Source organism: Pagrus major, chromosome 24 (assembly GCF_040436345.1).
Source record: "Pagrus major chromosome 24, Pma_NU_1.0".
Taxonomy (NCBI): domain Eukaryota; kingdom Metazoa; phylum Chordata; class Actinopteri; order Spariformes; family Sparidae; genus Pagrus; species Pagrus major.
Window position 1 is genome coordinate 4057434 of NC_133238.1, and position 21346 is coordinate 4078779.

General features: G+C 38.4%; 2 protein-coding genes across 2 annotated transcripts; one reads left to right on the forward strand and one right to left on the reverse strand.

Annotated features, from left to right (window-relative positions):
- Positions 1–671: 671 nt before the first annotated feature.
- LOC140991986 (NADH-ubiquinone oxidoreductase 75 kDa subunit, mitochondrial-like) lies at positions 672–12645 on the reverse strand. The gene is made up of 19 exons (XM_073462171.1): positions 12257–12645; positions 11076–11152; positions 10648–10739; positions 9991–10098; positions 8375–8451; positions 8176–8257; positions 7005–7135; positions 6281–6466; positions 5933–6067; positions 5565–5679; positions 5219–5364; positions 4985–5113; positions 4333–4462; positions 4043–4203; positions 3041–3195; positions 2758–2933; positions 2513–2647; positions 1074–1146; positions 672–976 (listed from the first exon to the last, which is right to left on the reverse strand). The coding sequence occupies exons 2-19, from the start codon at positions 11146–11148 to the stop codon at positions 885–887; spliced, it is 2196 nt and encodes a 731-aa protein (XP_073318272.1). The 5' UTR covers positions 11149–11152; positions 12257–12645; the 3' UTR covers positions 672–884.
- Positions 12646–12701: 56 nt separating this feature from the next.
- Positions 12702–20271, forward strand: unc50 (unc-50 homolog (C. elegans)). The gene is made up of 6 exons (XM_073462588.1): positions 12702–12765; positions 13837–14108; positions 14543–14663; positions 14864–15003; positions 15364–15471; positions 19622–20271. The coding sequence occupies exons 2-6, from the start codon at positions 13841–13843 to the stop codon at positions 19756–19758; spliced, it is 774 nt and encodes a 257-aa protein (XP_073318689.1). The 5' UTR covers positions 12702–12765; positions 13837–13840; the 3' UTR covers positions 19759–20271.
- Positions 20272–21346: the final 1075 nt, after the last annotated feature.

Below are 21346 nucleotides of genomic sequence, written 5' to 3' on the forward strand. Positions count from 1 at the left end.
GAATAAGGATCTCTGGGTCAGCCATGGATAGGAAAGGTCTCATGCTAGCCATGGTAAGTTATTCAATGTGCTGATCAAAAGAGAGGGTAGAATCAAAGGTAACAGCAAGCTTCTTGAGAGTGGGTCAGCAAAACTCATTGATGAAACTGGGAAATGTACCTTACAGGCTCTTTCAGACAGGGGCTGTAAATTAAACAAGACAATCAGGTCTTTAATGTTTTGAGTCATTAACTCATTTATTGGCCTTGACCTGACCTCTGGATTCTGTGAAACCTGTCTTTTTCTTCCACCTGCATGTCAGCACGCCTGTGTTGAAAGTCAGTTTTGAGCATATTTCATCGGAAAGTATTTGGCTAACGCTCCCTGGAATGTTCAACTATACATTTTAATGTCGGAAGCATAACAGCAGAGGTTAGATTTTTGTTTCTGTTAAAGGGGCAAAAGTTAGAGGTCAGAGCTTCAAGTTATGAAAAAAAGGTTATACTGCACTGCAAAGATACTCTACTATTCATTTAAACCTTTAATTTGGCATGCAAATGTAATGGCATGCAAGTGCAAAAGAAATATACTTGTTATCTATTTGACACATTGAAAAATAATGTTTCTTACTCTTGAAGTCTAAATATTTTTAGTAAAATATATGACGGAAATGAAAACCACCCAAACTGGAGTCAAGACTATTGTAAGATTTTATTTATATTTCATATGTTTCTCAGCTTTATTCAACAAAGAGGGTTCTCAGGAGTGAAAACGATTTAACTGTATACAACAAGCATCAAGGACAACTTTAAATTAAAGAGCGGCAGTCTGTTTCATCAGAGTGTGTGTTGTTTTGGCAGAGAGACTGTTAATTGTTGTACTGTATGTGAGTGTTAAGAGTTGTTCTAGCAAACTGAAGGCTCATCGACAGCGGACGCTCCTTCTGTCACGGCTTTTACGCATTTGGCCATCGTCTGGGAAGCCCTGCTGATGGAGTCTGAAGACAGAAATAGAGGGAGTATAAGACGATTATTTAAAATGTAAAGATTTGTATATTTGTTTGTGAATCCCCTATGAAAAAAACACACACTTACCTGTCATGTAGAAGTCCCCTACCGAAAGCTGAGGTGGTACAAGAGGAGCTGCTAAGAGGTCCTGGTTCACAGCCTGCAAAGAACAGAGACGAACATTCTCTTCTGAGTGACTTCTCCAACGTTCAAGCTTTCAGCTATCAGAAACATTCAAGGCCTTTGCAGCTATTTGGATATTTTTTTTATAAAATAGTGAACCACTGAACCAGGTGTGAATATTCATTCATTTCTTGCTTTTTTATCTATAGTTAGTCTATTAAATGCTATAAACTAAGGTCATGATTTTGATTCTAAATTGAAAATTGATTGAAATTAACTTTACATAGAATAGAATAGAATAGAATAGATATACTTTATTGATCCCAAGCTGGGAAATTAAGGTGTAGCAGCAGCATTACACACAGAGACGAATGACAACACAGTGAAATAAAAAGACATTTTCGATCATTATTTTCGATCATCAAGATCTAACAGCAATATCGACGATTCTCCGAGTATTTTTTTCTCTCCGCCCTGCCTGCTCGCACACATTGGAAGATAAAAAGATACAACACACAGCTGGCTACCAGTAGCCTGCAGCTGACTTATCCTGTGTGCATAAAGACAATCAACTAACTGTTACTAGAAGTGACTCCAGCAGCAGTGAGGATGTTGGATTTATTTTCGCACTGAGCTGCTATCCCAGCAAAGGAAAGGAGCAACCAGCTTCCTCCACCCGCTGTCTTTCATTGTATATAGTACATGTTAGTTAGATCATCTTTGTGTTAAATAAAAGACTTTTGAACCGTCATGCTGTCCATTTACTATTGTAAAAGAGTGAATGTTGCCATCCTCTACTCTGTCAAGAACTCCAAAATCCTTCGACCATTACAGCTGTTGTGGTAATATTGGTTGTAGTTATTAAGTTAATTATTAATCAGAGTTACAAACAGTTTAGTACCTTTTCTGAGACTGATTTGGTGAATTGGCTATTTTTTCCCTTCTTCAAGGGTGGTGCCCCGAGGTGAGAGATGTAAATTGGATCTTATTATTAATTATAATTAATAATTATCCCTGATAATCATTAATTATTATTGATAGCCAAATTTAACCCAAAACTCCCTATTAATGTTGCATGAAGCACTACACTGTGCCTGTCTTTCCCGAGAGAATATGTTGCGTAATTCCTTTCTTTTAGCCTATTTTATCATTAATCTAAATACTATTCATGACAGCAAAAAAATAATTATATGTCATTAAAAAAATGGGTATTTGTTCTGTCTTAGCAACCCCCACAGATGTGTGATTTTATTGCTTTCATGGGTGCTCAACTCTCATTGGCTCCCATGTAACTCGAACCATGATTATACAAATAAACACAAAAGACAAAAAAAATGAATGTGAAGGCATTATACACTGTACAACTCCAAATTCCAACTCTATTGATGTTTTGGTGTGTGTACCTTGACAAGTTCATTAGCCTGTTTGAAGTAGTTTGCCTCCTCTACATCGTCATAACGGACCAGATTAGGAGAGACCTCAGCTAGTCTGGATCGGACCTCTTCCAGAGAGTCGTAGGGCAGTGTCGCACCGACCAGCTGCAAACACACAAAAACATTACTTAAATGACTGTGTTTTAAATCAAAATAAATGTTGGCTATCTGTATGACTGTTAGTATGTACGATGGGGGAGTGACTTCCTGCTTACTTCAGATACAGCCCTGATGATCTTCCAGTCCTCTCGGGCCATTCCCGGAGCGGTGACTGCCACCCGAGTGTGTTGGCTCCTACCTTCAGTGTTGACATAGGTAGCATTTTTCTCTGTGAATGCCGCACTAGGTAGGATGATGTCTGCCATTGGTGCTCCTACGTCACCATGGTGACCTGTAGGGGTTGAAAATGATTTATAAATATCAGTTACGCTGTTTTTCACTCTTGGTTATGACTGAATGTGTGTATCCTTTGTGGCACGTCTTTTTGTGTGTGTATACCCTGGTAGATAATGAGGCTGTCTTTAGGCAGGTCAGCTCTGGTGATGCAGCCCCCATCAGCTCCCAGCAGGAACAGGACTTTGGGTGGATTGTTCCTGATGGCCTCCACACCGGCCTTGTAGCCCAGGTCCAAAGCAGCCACCTGACTGGCCACTCTGCTCACACACATATAAAACACAAAGTATGAGTAGGAGGAATCTGCTGTACCTCATTAATAGAGACCAATATAGGTATATTTAATCTCACTGACCAAAAAGCCAACAACTCCAATCTGCATCTATTTGTTTTGAAACCTACAAATGAGTTCAACTTGTACAGTGCCTATAAACAGTATTCACACCCTTGTATGTTTTCCCCTTTTATTGGTTTTATAAATGGAATCATGGTCAATATTATTTGACAAGAATTTACAAAAGAAAAGGGTGAAAAAAAAGGCTTAAGTCAAAGTCAAAACATTTCTACAAAGTAATGTCAATTACTGATAACATAAGTATTCATTTTACCCTCTACCTTTACAAGCCTTCTGCTGCTGAGAAGCATCCCCACAGCATGATGCTACCACCACTATGCTTCATGGTGGGGATGCTCTAGAGATTTACACATGTTGCATATTCCTTCCATTTCTTAATGATGGATTTAACTGAACTACGGGGGATGTTCAGTGACTTGGAATTGTTTTTGTATCAATCCCCTGACTTTTCAATAACTTTTCATAGAGTTGCTTGGAGTGTTCTTTTGTCTTCATGGTGTAAAGCCCTTGTAGCCAGGAATACTGATTAACCAGTGACTGGACCTTCAGACACAGGGGACTTACAACCACTGGAGACACAGTCACTGCACTCAGGTGATCTTGCACTTAAATCATTATATATTTTTAATTAATTGTCATTACTTTGCAGAAATCTGTTGCCACTTTGACATGAAAGGGTTTTTTTTAATGATTGTCAAAAAATCCAATAAAAGAGGAAAACACCCAGGGGATGAATACTTTTTATACTGTACCTATGCAGGACGTTGAGGACTTTCCACCCCTCCACCACTCCACTAGTGGTTCTAACGTTCTGAGCAATGGTGGAGACAGCGCTCAAAATGGCAGCTCCGTCATCTCTCTGCAGAGCGCTGCTGCCCACAACCACTACAGGACGCTTGGCAGCTGACAGGACCTGAAGGGGAGAGGAAAAATTCAAGTAAAAGTTGCCAGAAGTTCATCTGAGAACTGCATTAAAAAGTCACATCAGTTCATAAATCAGCAGCAAAATTCTCTCCAAACGTCCTCCGAGCGTGTTCATTACCTGGCAGAAGGGGTGTGTGCCATTAGCCAGCTCCTTCAGTACTGACGTTTCCTCTCCCAGGTGATCGTAAGTGTAGCTCAGATCAACTTGGTGACCCACCATGGCAACACGCAGCTCATTGTGGAGCCAGCTGATAGAGGAAGAGGAGCAAAAGAGAAAGGCAGAGTTACATAAAACTCTGATATGAAAGCACAAGTAACAAAGTTTTCAATTCTCAAAAAGAACAGCTTAACAAGAGCATGCCATCATCCATCACCGTCATGTTTTGTTTACTATTCAACATCATTTAACGCTATAGGAATTAGTTTGACATTTTGGAAAGTACCCTTTTTAGCTTTATGGTGAATAGTTAGATAAGAACACCAGAGATGTTCACAAGTCATTTTTTGCAAGTCCAAATCAAGTCTTAAGACTTTAGCTTAAAGACTTGAGAGTTGACTTGGACTCTGAGCTAGAGTCCAAGTCAAGTCTCAAGTTTCTAATGGTTGTAATGAGCATTCTATCATCTGCTCTCCACTCTATCCCTCCACTCCTTGGGAGAAAAGTTAGCGTCAAGTCCTGCCTTCACTTTATTGCAGTGGAGACGTGGACAACAATTGCCTGAGGGAAGCTTTTAACTACTTTGGGTGAAAATGCAAACCTTTGAGTTTACCTCTTGCGTATTCTGGCGTTGAAGAGTGGGGCTTCGTAGCGCGGGTTGGTTCCTACTAGCAACAGCAGGTCACACTCCTCGATGCCAGCGATGCGAGAGTTCAACAGGTAGTTGGAGCGTAGGTCAGTTCTGCGGAGAGATAAAGAAAACAGCGTCAGCCGGTGAAGTTGGAGATACACTACACACCTAAAGAGACTGGTGGAACACTATACATTATATTATATTAAGTCTTACCCTGCGCCCGCCATAGGGAAGAGCTCCTCGGTGCAAAGGTTTTCTGACTCGAGTCTGTTCAGGAGGTCTTTGAGGGAGACCAGAGCTTCAGCGTCGGCCATTCCTCCTGCAATAACTGCTACCTCATTGCCCTGAACACTCTGCAGCTGCACACAGCAAACACACACACTTATTTATGGATACAGGCTCCAGTATGATAACACAACTAAAATACCCCAAGAGGTGCCTAAGTTGTCAACAATATAATGGACAGAGAGAAATTTCATAAATAAAAAGACATGAATATCACATGTTTGCTGTCAAAGAGAAATAAACAGACAGATCGAGTAAGCAAACACACACTTACTGCTCCAGCAACACGAGTGAGAGCATCCTCCCAGGTGGTTGGGGTCAGCTGACCTGAAGCATCCTTCACCATTGGTTGGGTCAACCTCTGCCTCTTCAGACCGTCATATGCAAACCTGAGGACACATATTTTGGGATTTTTGATTCTTTGGTCAAGGTACATATCAACATATCTATATATTTATAATTGGATAAGTCAAATCTGATGTTTCTAACAAAATCACACATTCATTTTAAAGACTAGTGGACTGGGTTTCTCTTCAATTCAATCTGAAGCATGTTAGGGTTAGGGTTACACATTTTTAAGCCTTTCAGTCAGCGTGTGGCATCTCCTAAAGCCAGTTCTTCTGACTTGTGTCTGGATTTTACCTGGTCTTGTCAGAGATCCATTCTTCGTTGACGTCTTCGTTTAGCCTGGGCAGCACCCGCATCACCTCACCACCTCTTGTGCTCACCACAATGTTGCTGCCCACAGCATCCAACACATCAATGGACTCTGTTTTCCTGCAAAGATAGCAGAAGTTGAAGCTAAAGGAAACAGTATGACGGAATCAGACACAAAGGTGAACACTAACTGACCAAAATGCTGAACAAATCACTTCAAGAAAGCTCATATTATACTCCTTAAATTTAAGCAACAATAATTCTCTACTATGGTTCTGTATGGTGATAGCACTTGTTGCATTAGCTTAAGTGAAGTATCAAACCCTTTCATACCTGGTCTCCCATGGTCGTGCGGTGAAAGCGTAAGGTTTGGAGGTAAGGGCTCCCACAGGACACACATCGATAACGTTGCCTGAAAGCTCTGACATGAACATCTTCTCCACGTATGTCCCGATCTGCAGGTTGTTTCCTCTTCCTGTTGTTCCCAGGTCTTCAATACCAGCAATTTCACTGGCAAAACTGCATAAAATACACAGAGGAGGAATGAATAATGAGCTGTTCAAGGATCTCATATATTTCACCACTTGAACTGACAATAGCAGATTACCTTTTACTCCTGAAGGATATAAATATGGATGTTTCTGATGCACTCACCGGTGCAACAATTAGTGGATTAAAAGATTGGTTGATCAAAAGATATATAGTTGCCAACTTTTTTGATAATTGATGAATTGTTTCAGTCACTTGTTTCAGTCGCTTCTCAAGCAAAAGTAACAAGCAAAAATGTCAAACATTTGCTGGTTCCAGCCTGTTAAATATGAGGACTTGCTGCTTTTCTTTTGCATTGATGATAGTAAATAAAGAGTCCTTTGGTTATGGGCTATTGGTTGGACAAAGGAAGCAACTTGAAAACATCATGTTGGGCTCTGGGAAATTGTGATGAATATTTTTCACAATTTTTTGGACATTTCAAAGACTAAATGATTAAAGATAAAAAAAAAAAAAATCACCAGATTAATCAATAATGACAATAATTGTTAGTTGCAGTCCTACTCACCGGACACAGCGTGTGCACTGGATGCAGCGGGTCATGATGGTTTTGATGAGCGGCCCGATGTTTTTGTCCTCGACTGCTCTTTTCCCTTCTGAGAAACGACTACGGTCTGAACCAAACTGCATGGACTGATCCTGGTAGGACAGCAGGCAGGCAGAGTGTCAAAAGGACATAAAAACTGTATTTTGACAACTTTTGCAAATATTATTCAAATGATTGTTTTGGTGAGGTAAAAAATGTCTCAGGGGCATATATTTAAAAACCTCAAATCAAGATGCCACTAACGATGAGTGTATAGCTGTATTCAGAACCGCCTACCAGATACTGCCGATAAAAGCTGTATGCAGTATGTATGACATACTGCATACTGCTTTTTATAGTAGCAAGCAGTGTGAAACTGTTAAATCGATTTATTTTGCAGTATGCCAGGCTTGCTGGTTGGAGATGGATAACGCTATCTGAAACAAGATTCACCATTCTTGTGTTGCATTACTTCACTGCAAATGTACAGAGAGTTGGAGCTTATTCAGTGGATAAGTGATTTATTTTGCTTTGGAAGCATAAAATTATCTTTGTTATTCTTTTTTTGATCAAACTGGATACCTTGCTTGTTTGCTGACTGGTGGCATTTTTGCTTGTGTTAATGCCCGCGCTGGTTTGGTCAACATTTATCCCTTGGCAATAACAGCATAATCTTAATAAAACATAAAAAATGTAATGCAATGACAGAATAACATGGCAGAAACTAAACACATTTTGGGGCCTGGCTTTCATCTGCCAATGTAGCTGAAGTGTCTGCTGCCTTGGCTGCAATGCTCTGTGTGAATGGCTGGCTGGCTAGTTACCCTCATAGGGGCTTGTGCAGTAGAGTCTCGCTTCTTCTTAACTCCAAAAATGGTGACGCAAATTTTTGATCTCCCATTAATTCTCATGAAATCACACACGAAAACTGTAAAAACAATTTTTTAAAAATCCTGACAGGTTGTTGTGACCATTTCAGGGCTTTGCATTCTGGGACACAGTACATGTAAGGACCGATGCATTATTTTTTCAAAACAGCACTTTGGCCAAATCAGTACATACTGCTAGTATAGTAGGCGGTCTCAAAAACATTGTATAACTTTTCTAATTTCAGTGAACTGACCCTTTCACCTCCATTTACTAGTTTGGTTACCTGCAGGTCACACTCTCCTCCCTGATCACAGATGGGGCAGTCCAGTGGGTGGTTGGCCAACAGAAACTCCATCACTCCCTCTCTGATGTCAAACACACATACAAACACACAAATCAGTCTACTTATAGTTATTCACACTTTGGGGACATTTAAAAATTTGACTTATGTTTAAATCATATTTGAATATTTAAATTTGTACCTGGCTTTGCGTGTCTTCTCTGAGTTGGTGAGGATGTTCCACCCCTTCATGACAGGCATGGCACAGGCTGCCACCGGCTTAGGAATACACACATCAATTAGACCAGTATTTCTCAATGGAGGCGGCACCCCCTTAGTAGTTCATCTCTTGTTTTCTTAACCACCTTTACTATGCATACATGGGTTAATGATTAAGAGTTACCATTGGTCTGCTGATATGGTAAGTTCATACATTCAGTCAGAAATGTTTTTTCAGAAATTCACAGTTCCAGTTTTAGAGCACTAAGAGCATCCTCTGTATGGAAGTTATTTTTGGCAATTATAAAAATTTAAAGCACAAATAGAATAAAAAATAAATAAACTTAAAACAAAAAGAAAATTGAAAAAGAAAATTTTAAATGTAAAATGATAATCTGAAAATGTAGACTAGGGTGAGTAAATGAAAAAAGTTAAATTTACAATGCAAATACCGAAATGGAAACGCTAAAACTGAAAGCATTTGTAAAGGTGAAATTATAAATGGCTTTTATGTTCTTGATGTGCCTGATTAATGACAAAACAAAATAAAAATCAGGAAAAAAGAAAAAAAATCATGAAAGGCAATTGAAATAAGGGAAACATAAAATGTGAAACTGAAAATGGGAAATAGTTAAGCTTAAATGGAAATGTTTTAATTAAATCAAGTGGAAATAATCAGTGGATCTCAGCAATACATATAACAATTTCTTTTTATTTTATTATAATATGTTTTTTCCTTAATTTTGCAATACAGCTGTCATGAAAATGAGTAAAATCAATCTAAAAGAAATCTATGAATGTAACTTATGAATGAACAACTCAACTCATTCCTGTTGATTAAAAATCTGTTATTTGGCAATCAATTAAATGCTTTTTAATGCTTTCTAATGAGATGACACAATAATAACAATAGAAACAAATGAATAAATAAAATTATATAATAATAAAGATACATTAAATATGATAAATAATAGCAAGATTAATAATCATAATTATTAACAGTTTTAATCATCAACATTCAGGGAGGACAATTAGCCTAAATTTTATTTGCTGGTGGCAGTAAGGGACCTGGATAACGGATAGGGGGGCACTGGCACAAAAAAGGATGAGAATCACTGGATTAGACGATAGTACTGTTAAGTTCTGGTAAATTCTATGCAAAGAAGGCTAGTTTAATTGCAGTGTTCTTTGTTCCATTTAATGCCAGTGTTCATAAAACTTTTTATGAGTAAAATTCAAGGATTTTTCAAGCACTATCAAGTTACCAAAACCTAAAATTTCCAGACTCTCGAAACCTTTATCTTCACGTCTAAAATTGTTATATATGCAATTGCAAAATATAAACTTTACATAATTTCTTTATACCCACAACAGTCAATGTATACTATCAGTTTGTTTGATTTAACAGCTTGATTGCATGTTGATTGATTGAGACAACAAACAAATATGGTGTGGGATCCATTCATTTCAAATGTTAAAACAGTTTCATTTTACATGAGTGAATATGTAAATAAAAAACCAAATGTTGTTAAAATTCAAGCTTTTTCAAGGATTATATTAAAATAATCTGCCTCAAGACAAACAGATACATTTCTTTACCTTTGGAGCTTTCTCAATCTCAACCAGACACATACGACAGTTTCCCGCCACTGAGAGGCGCTCATGGTAACAAAACCTGGGGATCTGGATTCCAGCCTTCTCACAGGCCTGAAGGAGCAAAAAAGACGTCAGGCACAATGACAAGAAAAAACTACAGCTCTTTTTAGTTCTTTAAGTTCAACTATCTGACATTAGGAAACTGTTAAGAATGACACCACAAAGTTCAATCAGTATGTGAGCATGTCGTGTTATGTCATGTCATTGTTTTCTGTAGTTAACCCTTCAAACATGGCAGGAAGCCTTTAGAGTGAATATCAAAGTAAATTCTGTTGTTCTAACAAATACATTAATAATGTTGATTTTTTAAATGGCATGAGCAACAACTTCATTAGAATAATTGTCAAAAATGAAAAGATGAGGTAGGAAAATTAAAAAAGATTAAATCAGGCAGATATGAATCAAAAAGTAAATAACAGGTCCATCATCGTTCACTGTGTCCACATTTATGGACTAAATCATTGCCAGGACTAATATAAATACCACAAAACAGTGCTTAGTGTTAACTATGTATAACTACATAGATACAAATATGTAATATGAAGGGACCATATGAAACATATGTATTATTTTGCAATAATATAATTTGCCGTTTCTTACCTGCAGCACAGTAGTTCCAGGCTCCACCTCCAGTGGTTTCCCATCAACAAACACTTCCACCATGTTGCTGGCAGCACGCACTGGAGTTCGCACTGAAAGTGGATACACAAAGATCAATTTTACTGAATTGAAATGAAACTTGACCAATACAATGAATCTAAAAACATATCTGGTAAATTAAAGGGGACCAATTAATGGGATGTTTCTGAAAGTCACATAAACTAGAAAAAAAATGCCTTATATACTGAAACACACCTGAGTTCAAAATAAGAAATGAAATACAAATGATTTACAATAAAGATAAATACCATTTTACTCGAAAGTCTGCTCAATTACAGTGCAGAGGAACTGTTGACCTTGACACACACACACACACACACACACACGTTAAACACAGATGTGTATACACACACAAATACACATATTACCAGTGTTGGAAGGAGCCAGGGTACCCTTGGCAGCTCCAGCCAGTGCTCGGCCGATGGTCGGCAGTCGCAACATGCTGCTGAGAAGAAAACAGAGCGAACGGAACCAACATATGAGGCAGCCTTTTTTTGATATCATGAATAATCAAATATTTATAGCCTTGTAGATTAATTTACGGTTGATGAACTAATAAGCTAATATATATATGTATACAAGATAAAGATGAACTGATATATTTATGTGTATACACAATCAATCAATCAATCTTTATTTGTATGGTGCCGATTCACAACAAAAGTCATCTCATGACACTTTCCAAACTGAGCAGGTCTAGACCATACTCCTGGATTAATTTACTTACAGAGATCCAACATTCCCACATGAGCAAGCATTATTAATTCAAGATAATAAGACATTTGAATTAATTGAAATATGTATGTATGTATGTGTATGTATGTGTGCTTTTTCTTTGGCTTCCTGTTTTAACTTCGACTAGTTTGGTTTGACAGTTATGCATAGTCAGTTATATCATCTTGCTGAGTCTCCTGCTTTTGTTCTGTCAAAGCCCTTTGTAAACTCTGTTTATAAAGGTGCCCTACAAATAAAGTTGTTGTTGTTGTTGTTGTTATTGTTATTATTATCGTCATTATTATTATTATTATTATTATTATTACTACTACATTAGGCGCTGTCTACAGAGTTTATCACAAAAAGGTGAATTAATGCAGTGCTCTGTTGTTGGACTGAATAAGTTTGTGCAGGTCTATGTAATGAACTCAGAAAACCAGTGACAGTGTAAAGTATCTAACAAGAGCCGCAGTAGCTAGTACTAGCTAGCTTAATAGCTTTCACTGTCAACAATAACAAGTGATACACAACCATCTCTTTGAAACGATCACGTCCACATAGTGAACGTTTCAACAAGATAATGCACAGACAACAGAATGTAAAGCACAATTATATACAGCTAATAAGAAGAATCAATCATCCAATGACGACTCCTCGCTTGCAGGCTACTAGCATTAGCTAGGAGTACTGAGTTACTCAAGGACACGGGCACTGCAATGTTGTACGAGGGTTACTGGGGGTATAAGGTCAACCACTTAATTTTCCTCTGTTGTTGCATTTAAATAACATATAGATTTAAACGTTTCTTAGTTCATAATGTGTTTCAGGCTCTTACCTTTCGCTATTTGGCCTTTTTGACCAGAACAGCGGTGATCTGAGTAGCGTTTCACCACCAGTCAAACAGCTATGGCGTACACACGGAAATAGCAGTCTTACTTCCGTTTGAAATAAGGTCCCAAGTTTCACAATAAAGTAAAGTTGCTCCTTCACCTTGTGTCAGTAACCACAGCACAACGAAGAAAGCCTACCTGCAATGATGAGACTGTAATTTATCTCTGATTTGCTGTTGCTAACTAAAATTGGCATGTTCCGAAATAACCATCACTCCTTGTTTCCTTGTTTGTTTCTTTCTTTCTTAGTTAATTATCTCGTAATAATTATTTGTTCGGAGATGGGCTGCAGGGGAGCCTGGCTTTCACCTGCGACTACATCTCCCATGATGAACTACATGTAACCGGAAGTAGCTACGTGTTCATTTTCGCGACAGTTCAGGAAGCGTCTGCATACAGCTACAGAAACAAGTCAGACTTGGGGGTTTTTTGGGAACGGGTACAGCAACAACAGGTAAATATTCTTCTGACTAAAGACGTTTAGTTGTTTAGCTAATACCAAACAGTTACCGCAGTGTTTGTACCAAGTCTGATAGAAACACTGCCCGGGCCTTCTCATGTTATTAAACTAGTTAGCAGCAAGCTAACTGTGTCTGTTAGCAAACATAGCGTCAACTAACAAGGAAATTAAATATATCAAGCTTGTTGGGGGTAAAACTACCATTGCGCAGTAGGTAACTGGTAATTGATTTGTATAGTAATACCTTTGCATAATTTGGATGTTTCTTGATGGAAGTTAATAATCAATAGTTAGCATAGGTTTGCAAGAGCATCCTCTATTTCTGTGTCAGGTTGTTATTGTAGCACACATGTAAGTAATAACACATTTAAAAAGGTGGCTATATTAAAGAAATTTGAGATACAGGATTGCTGTGTGTCTTTTTGTCAACCATAACTAAGCTACATGACTGGTTTGGCTTGATCAAGACTGCTGAACTTAAGCCATTGCTTGCACTTGAACTTTTCTGACATTTAATAGACCAAACAACTAATCCATTAAATAAATAATAATCTGATGAATTAATAAATTGTTGGAACAATATGGTATATTAAAGCAGAAACCCTGTTTTTCTTTAAATTAGTGTTTGAATACTTGTATACCTTTTGAGGAAATCTTGATTACATAACATGCAGCAAGAAGAAGGAATGCCGAATGCCTTCCTGACAAGAACAACATAGACGGTGTGTGTAAGTTCTCAAATTGCAGATGTTAAGTTTACTCTTCATTTAAAAGACATAGAAGTCAATGTCCACCATCAGCTGTAGTCTGGGAGCTTTACTCTACAACAAAGTGTACATAGACTCAATTTGGAAAATGGGAACAATACATCTGATGCTAAAAATGATAATCCCAAAATATTGCATAATACAGTGTAACTATCGAGTTTGTTTAATCAGTTTATCTACATTTGTTTCAAGGCGAGAGTGGATGTGTACAGCAGTTCAACCTGTCTTTCATCTCCTTCATCCTCCATTCTTGTCCTTACCTCCCTTATTTCTCATGCTCTTCCAACCTGATCTTCAGCACCATGTTGCCGACCACTTCGCCGCAAAGCAACGGCGCCCTCAGTTCTCGTGATGCTGCACGTCACACGGCAGGAGCTAAGCGCTACAAGTACCTGCGACGGCTGCTCCATTTCAGACAGATGGACTTTGAATTTGCCCTGTGGCAGATGCTTTACTTGTTCACGTCACCCCAGAGAGTCTACCGCAACTTCCACTACAGGAAACAGACCAAAGACCAGTGGGCCAGGGACGACCCTGCTTTCCTGGTACTGCTCAGTATCTGGCTCTGTGGTAAGTCTGTACTAATATATGTGTAGTCATTACCACTCTTTCGGGGTGGTACTTCTTGCCTACTTTACCTGTGATGAAAAATAAGTGAACACTGCCTCTATTCGGGCATTCTATTTGGGCGGCAATAGCTCAGTCCGTAGGGACTTGGCTTGGGGACTCGAAGGTGGCCGATTCAAGTCCCACTCGGACCAAAAAAAAGTATGATGTGGACTAGTAGTGGAGAATGCTAGTTCACATCCTGGGCATTGCCGAGGTGCCCTTGAGCAAGGCACCGACCCCTAACACTGCTCGTTAGGCGCTGTGCATGTGGCAGCCCCTTCACTCATCTCCTCTATACATTGTGTGTGTTTGTGCCTGAGTGTAATGTGAGTGAAAAAAAGAATTTCCCTTGCAGGATTACAATAGTACAATTAAATTAAATTATTCGGCTTCAGTGTCAACAGTAGGCTTTGGTCTGGTGCTGGACATGGGAGTCCTGGAGACTCTGAAGCTGCTGCTGTGGGTGGTCTTTGTTGACTGTATAGGAGTTGGTCTGCTCATATCAACCCTTATGTGGTGAGTAGAAGGTTTGCCTGCGAATTTAAAAGATTTAAGTAATGAAAGAGATTCCCTCTAGCTTTTGTAATGAAGACATATTTGTGTGTATAAGTAAGTCATTTCTTTGACTGGATTTGTCTGTACAGCTGATGATAAGATTGAACTCTAAGATGGACCATTAACTGCCTGTGAAATATTTGTTGCATTGTCTGGTCCAGGGTTATCAGCAACAAGTACCTGCTGAAACATCCCAGCAGAAACTTTGATGTGGAGTGGGGCTATGCATTCGATGTTCACCTCAACGCTTTCTACCCTCTTCTAGTCATCCTGCATTTCCTGCAACTCTTTTTCATCAACCGTAAGTAGACCAAGACTGTGTGAGTTATATCAGTGTATCAGAAGTGACATCATCCAATTCAAGGCATTAAAGCCTCTGAAAACCCAAACCCACAATGACCATCTAATTATGTAATTTCACATGTACATAATAGTAAGGACCTTAAAAATGTTAGAAATTAGTTACAATCCAAATCATGATCTGCAACAGCCACAATGTCTTGAAAAAAGATTTTTTGAATGAATGCATACTTTTATATTATATATGCATTTTTATTATGTAGAGCCAAATGCCTGGCTTTAAATGGTCTAATTGTAAGCTTAAAGCTTGTTTGGATTAAACCTGTATCACCTCACCTACAATTTGTTTTGTGTGTTTCAGATATTGTGGTGATAAACTCAGACTGGTTCCTGGGATACTTTGTTGGGAACACTTTGTGGCTGATCTCCATCAGTTATTATCTCTACATCACATTCTTAGGGTACAATGGTAAGTCCTGTTCACGTTTAAATACACTCAGTTAGATTGTTTTCAACATTTAAATATCCGAAGCGCTATTCCTAAAAGTGATCACCTGCAGCATCTTCTATATGAATCAAATTTGGACTTCCTTTGCTTATCAGAGACATGGTTGCACGAAAACTCTCCTGGTGACATATTAAAAGTACACGGCTACAATATGTCCAGATGAGACAGAACGGAAGGTTGGGGAGGCGGTGTATTATTTTATGTGAAGGACAGTATAAACTGTGCGAAAATTCAGCTGTCCTGTGTTAAAGGTCCCATATTATACTGTTTTTCATCAATTTCACACAGCTGTCAGAGGTCCAACAACACTATTCGAAATGTATTGCCCCAAACCCATCCGTGGTCCTGAATTTCAGCTGTCTAAAAGTTTGCTCAAATGAGCTCTACTGAGAGCAGGCTGTTTCTGTGCCTGCACCTTTAAATGCTAATGAGCTCCGTCCTGCTACACGCCCCTCTCAGGGAGAGGATGCCACTTACGCTAGCGGTAGCATGTGCTAATGTTTACGGTGGATGTATCGCTATGGCTCGCCAAGATGCTGTCGTTCAACCATACCAGTTTGACCCAGAATCGGACCCAGAAGGAGAGGCTCAGAAAAATACAGACTCTGCGGCTGCAGCAGGACTCCCCAACACAACCACCCGGCTCCCATCCCCCACTGACCTGCAACAGGTAACATCTAAAAAACAGCTAGCGAAAGCTGTGCTTGTCTCCAACACAGTCTCCAAACTCTTGGACACTGTTCGCATAGTCTCTGTCTCCAGTCTGCACATGTTTCCAGACTTTTTACTGTGACAACCAAGCTCCCCCGTAATATTATTAACATTAAACTCGCTTCAAACGCCGTTGCATAGTGGACCAAAGCGGAGCTAACTAGTTAGCCAATTTCAAGCTGACTTCACCATACTCGTAGGCAACTGTAAATACTATCAAAACGTGGCGACACTTACCTGTGGCTCGGGTGCAGTTGCTGGGTCCTGTATGGTTGGGACTGATCCTTTTACGAGGGTCAGTGTCGAGGCAATGCCAGCTTTGTACTGACCCTCGTTACTGAAGCAGTCCAATGTGAAGTGGTTAGCACACACAAACAAACTTACATGAACCGTAGCCGGCATGTTGTCGTTAAAAATGAAACGCAACCACTGTCTCTTCTGTTCTTCTGTAGCTGGGACAGAATATAGGCACTTATGTTGATTTTTAGAACCAACAACAGAACACTTCTCGTTCAATTTGACATGGTGCTATCGATAGCGTAATGGCAGATCTCCGAGACGGTAATGCTGTACCTGGTGGGTGGACACTGTGGGTGGGAATATTCAAATGATCGGTCAATGACGTCAGTGACCGATGCCGAATTTGACTCTCTCATCTGGAAACTGCAGGCAAGACACCGTCAGAAATCTGTATCTCACTCAAAAAAGCATGAATGGTCTTTTTTCAAAGTTTTTATGCGTGTGGCAGCACCATAGACCCAAAATAGTTTTTCATAATATGGGACCTTTAATGACTTGGAATGTATTGTTGTCAAATTAAATCTCTCAGCCCAAATGTCATTGACTATGATAGGAATTTATAGACCACCGTCCACAACAACTGTTTTTTATGAGAAATTGAACACCCTTCTAAAGGAATGTGATACTAACAATGAGGTCATTTTATCTGGAGATTTTAACATAAGTTGGAGTGACAATGCAAAAAGGAAAAGGCTTTAAAAAAGCTTGTGTAGCAAGCAATTTAGAATTTCAACAGATCATTGAAGGACCGACTAGGATAACTAATTCCTCAGAGACACTTACGGATTTAGCTTTCACTAATAGACCACAAAGAATAAAGACATCTTAAAATCTGGTCACAGGGTTGTCTGACCACAATATGATTCTGATGAAAGCTCACTAAGAGGTTTAATCCATCAACCTACACAAAGTCAGATCAGTATAAAATACCTAAAAGTCAGTTATCCAATCTTGAAAATGCAATTAAAGAAATCAATTGGAATGAACACCTTGTACATAAAAGAACTGATTCATGAAAAGAACTCTTTCATGGTGGAACTTGAAACAACTATACACAGTTTTATGAGAAAAATTGAATGCAAACCAGGCCAAAGAAACCATCTACCTTGGATAAATGAGAATATACGGTCACTCATGAAACAAAGGGACCATGCCTTCAAGATAGCCCTCAATAATTAAGTGGTTCATGAGAGGCGTGTATTTACCACACTGATAAATAAAGTTTTAAAAGAGCTCAGACAGGCAAAAGCAACATTTTTCATTAATGCCATTCGTGAAGCAAAGGGTAATACCGAAGAAACCTGGCAGAATTTTTAAAAAATGTACAGGGAAATCTAATACCATCAATAAAACAATAGACCTAATACAAAGGGAAATGTGACCCATGATCCAAATCAAGTGGCAACAGCATTTAATTTTTATTTTATCAATTCTACAAAAACTCTATCCCAGAATTTCTCTGGATCACCCCTCTAAACACTGATGCTCCCATTCTCACTTTTAGAGAAGTGACCAACTCCAAAGTTAATATGATTGTTTCTTCCATCAATGATTCAAGGGCAAAGGATTTATATGGGATGGACACAGTATTTATTAAAACCCATAAGGAGATACTCATCCCTCCTACTTTGAAAAATTATTAATTGGTTCCAGTTCCTGTAAAACTGCTATAATCACACCGGTGCTCAAATCAGGTGACCACACGGTCATTAGTACCTACAGACCCATCAGTATTCTTCCAGCAGTATCAAAAATAGCAGAAAAATGGATCTCTCAACTGGGTCCTTCTCATTGCATCCAATGCAATCCAATCACTGCTAATTGTTTTCTTTTGGAAAATATTAAGGCTGGATAAGGGAGGAGTGGAAGGGGCTGTTGTTCTTGATTTAAGGGAGCTTTTGATTTGGTTAATCATGAGGTTTTAATTACCAATTTATCAAAGTTAAATTTTTGACCTGATCTTATTAAATGGATAAAATCATACCTAACAGATAGAAAACAATGTGTTTGCATGGATCATAAAATTTCACAAATTCTTAACAATCATGTGGGTGTACTGCAAGGTTCAATTTTGGGTCCTCTGTTATTTAGTTTGTATATTAATGACCTACAGGAAGTCTGTTTGTCTACTGTTACTTGTCAGATGTATGCTGATGACACGAACATATATCTACATGCCAAAAACAAGAAGCAAGCCGCAGATGAGCTATCAGCTTCAATTGTCAATATCTCAAATTGGTTAACAAACTCGTGTCTGCAGCTCAATGTTAATTAAACTGTATGTATGTTTTTCTCCAAGTCTGCAAATAGAGATCCAGACCCAGATGTTACAGTAGAAGGGAGAAAACTCTCAGTGGTGCACGAGTTTATATATTTGGGACTAATGATAGATTCACAATTCACATTCAGAACACAAGTTTAAAAAGTTGTGAATCAGATTCAATTTAGCACATTTCAGGAATAATTTAACTACAAAGGCCTCAAAATGATTCTCTCACACATGGACTATTGTCTTACCAGCTGGACACAGACAGGCAGGACCACATTAAGATCAGTAGAGACACTTTATAAACAAACCCTGACAACATTGGATAAAAAGTAAAAATTCATATCACCATTTTAAACTTTTAACTAAATATGATTTTTTGCACTGGGAAAACATGATCAAATTTGCAGATATTTTACTTGTGGTGATGTTGAAGTAATGCAAAAGTGGTGTTCATCTGTGAAGATTATACTGTAAGCATCATAAACTTGTTTATCACAGAGCTTCTTTTTTGCAATATTCCAAAATACATGAGGATTTTTTTTCCTAGTCTTATTTGATAGTAAATTGATCATCTTAGACTCTCATTGTGGCTATTGGAAAACGTCATGGCTTTCAGGAAATTATGATGGCCATTATTTTTTAAACCATTTTCTGACATTTTATTGTCCAAACATTTCATTGATTATTTGAGAAAAAATCTGTACAGTAATTGATAATAATGACAATTGTTGAAAAGCTCGTTCATGTAGATGTAGTGTAAATTTCACTGTGACTTTATAGATCTGTGATGTTAAGTGTCTGCTATGTATTTGTCCTGTGTTATCCACACAGCTCTACCCTTCCTGAAGAACACCGTGGTGCTGCTCTACCCCTTTGCTTTGCTCAGCCTAATCTACGTCCTCTCCGTGTCTCTGGGCTGGAACTTCACCCAGGGTCTCTGCTGGTTTTACAAGTACAGAGTTCAGTAGAACCAGTTTGTCTGTGAGATTGGACACTAGTTGGATCCAGGCAGACACAAAATCACTCTAGGTGACAACGAATCCATTTCCTGCTTCTGTCAGTCAACATCTGGTTGACTCTTAGTGAACTGGGACTCACTGAGCTGGACCTTAATTGACTCTGTTGATATTCTGTTTGGCTCTTATGTTGAGCTGCGAAGTCAATGATGTGATTGGACTGGTATCAGAAACAAGGGGACAGATGAGACACAGCTTTTACTGTTGTTCTTTTTGTATTATTTGTAAATAGTATTGAGGAAGGTTGTAATATATATACACCAATGGTTGTTTCTGAAGAGGAAGAATTTGCTTTGTTTCTTTGAGTTTTCTTTAAAAGAAAAAGCCTGAAAAATCTAATCCTGCTTATTGAAGAGATAAAATGAAAGTGAGGAACATGGGATGCAAACCTTTTTTTCTTTCCTTTTCTTTTTTCTTAAAGTGTACATTCTTAAGCACTTTCAATAAAAGGTTTTATTAATTTAAGCTGCCTCTGTTTTATGAGATCCTTTCCTGTTGCTCCTCTGGGAAATAAAATAGCATGAGGGTGTTTTGTAGTACCATGCAGTCACCTCACAGTGGTGCTGATTGAGTGATGTTTTTGGTTAACAGTGCAAATAAAGTAAAGCATGTACAGCTCATCAAAACTTAGATGTAATGCATCATTTTTTGTTACCCATTAGTTTTTTATGTGGTACAAAAATCTTATTAGATGCTATTATGTTATAATTTCCTTGGACCTGTTAACTATATGATTTGGCTATTGGGAAATTAGACAACATTCTGGGACAATGCATCGTAAAAAAGTAGCTGATTTCAGTTTTGGTCCAGAAATAGAAAAATAGTGGACAGGTAATATAAAATTCAAAAAGAAGAGTTTAAGTCTCTTCTGCAAACTGCAAATAGTCTTACTAGCATCATACAAAATCAAATAATATATCAGCCTGAGAATGTATCAAAATACAGAATTAAACAAGCAGAAATTCATTGAAATCCTAGACCTGTAGGAGGAAATGCACCTGGAAATCGTCCCCTTCTTTTTTCGCAAAGCATCACATGCTTTTAATGTTTTTGTGTCCCTAATGCTTATTAAAAACTTCTCTGAAGTCTAGTGCTGGTTTATCAACTGTTGTGAGGAAAGAAAAACTGAATTTCTTATGAAAAAGTGCATTCCATTGAGTCCGTGCAGGGCAAAACCTCCAGACACAAGAAAGCTGGACAGCTTCTCCTGGGTGCCTTCAGATGTGATTCATGTCTATAACACCTGTTGTATTTTTCAAAAAAAGCATCCTTACCTCCAAAGCATAGTGAGTGCTATTGCAAAGAACATGTACAGTCAAGGTCAAATGACACCCGTTACAAATATTAATTTTCAGAAAACACATATCATAATTTGCTGTCTATTTCACTCTGGACCAAAGTGGTGGACAATTCTGTTAATCTTTCTACCAAACAAAACACATCTATGAAAATAGCGAACAGCGAGTCTTTTGATTGTTGGCATAGCTCTAATCTGTGGCCCAAATCTGCGGCACTACAAATTTTAAGTAAACTAGCTCAA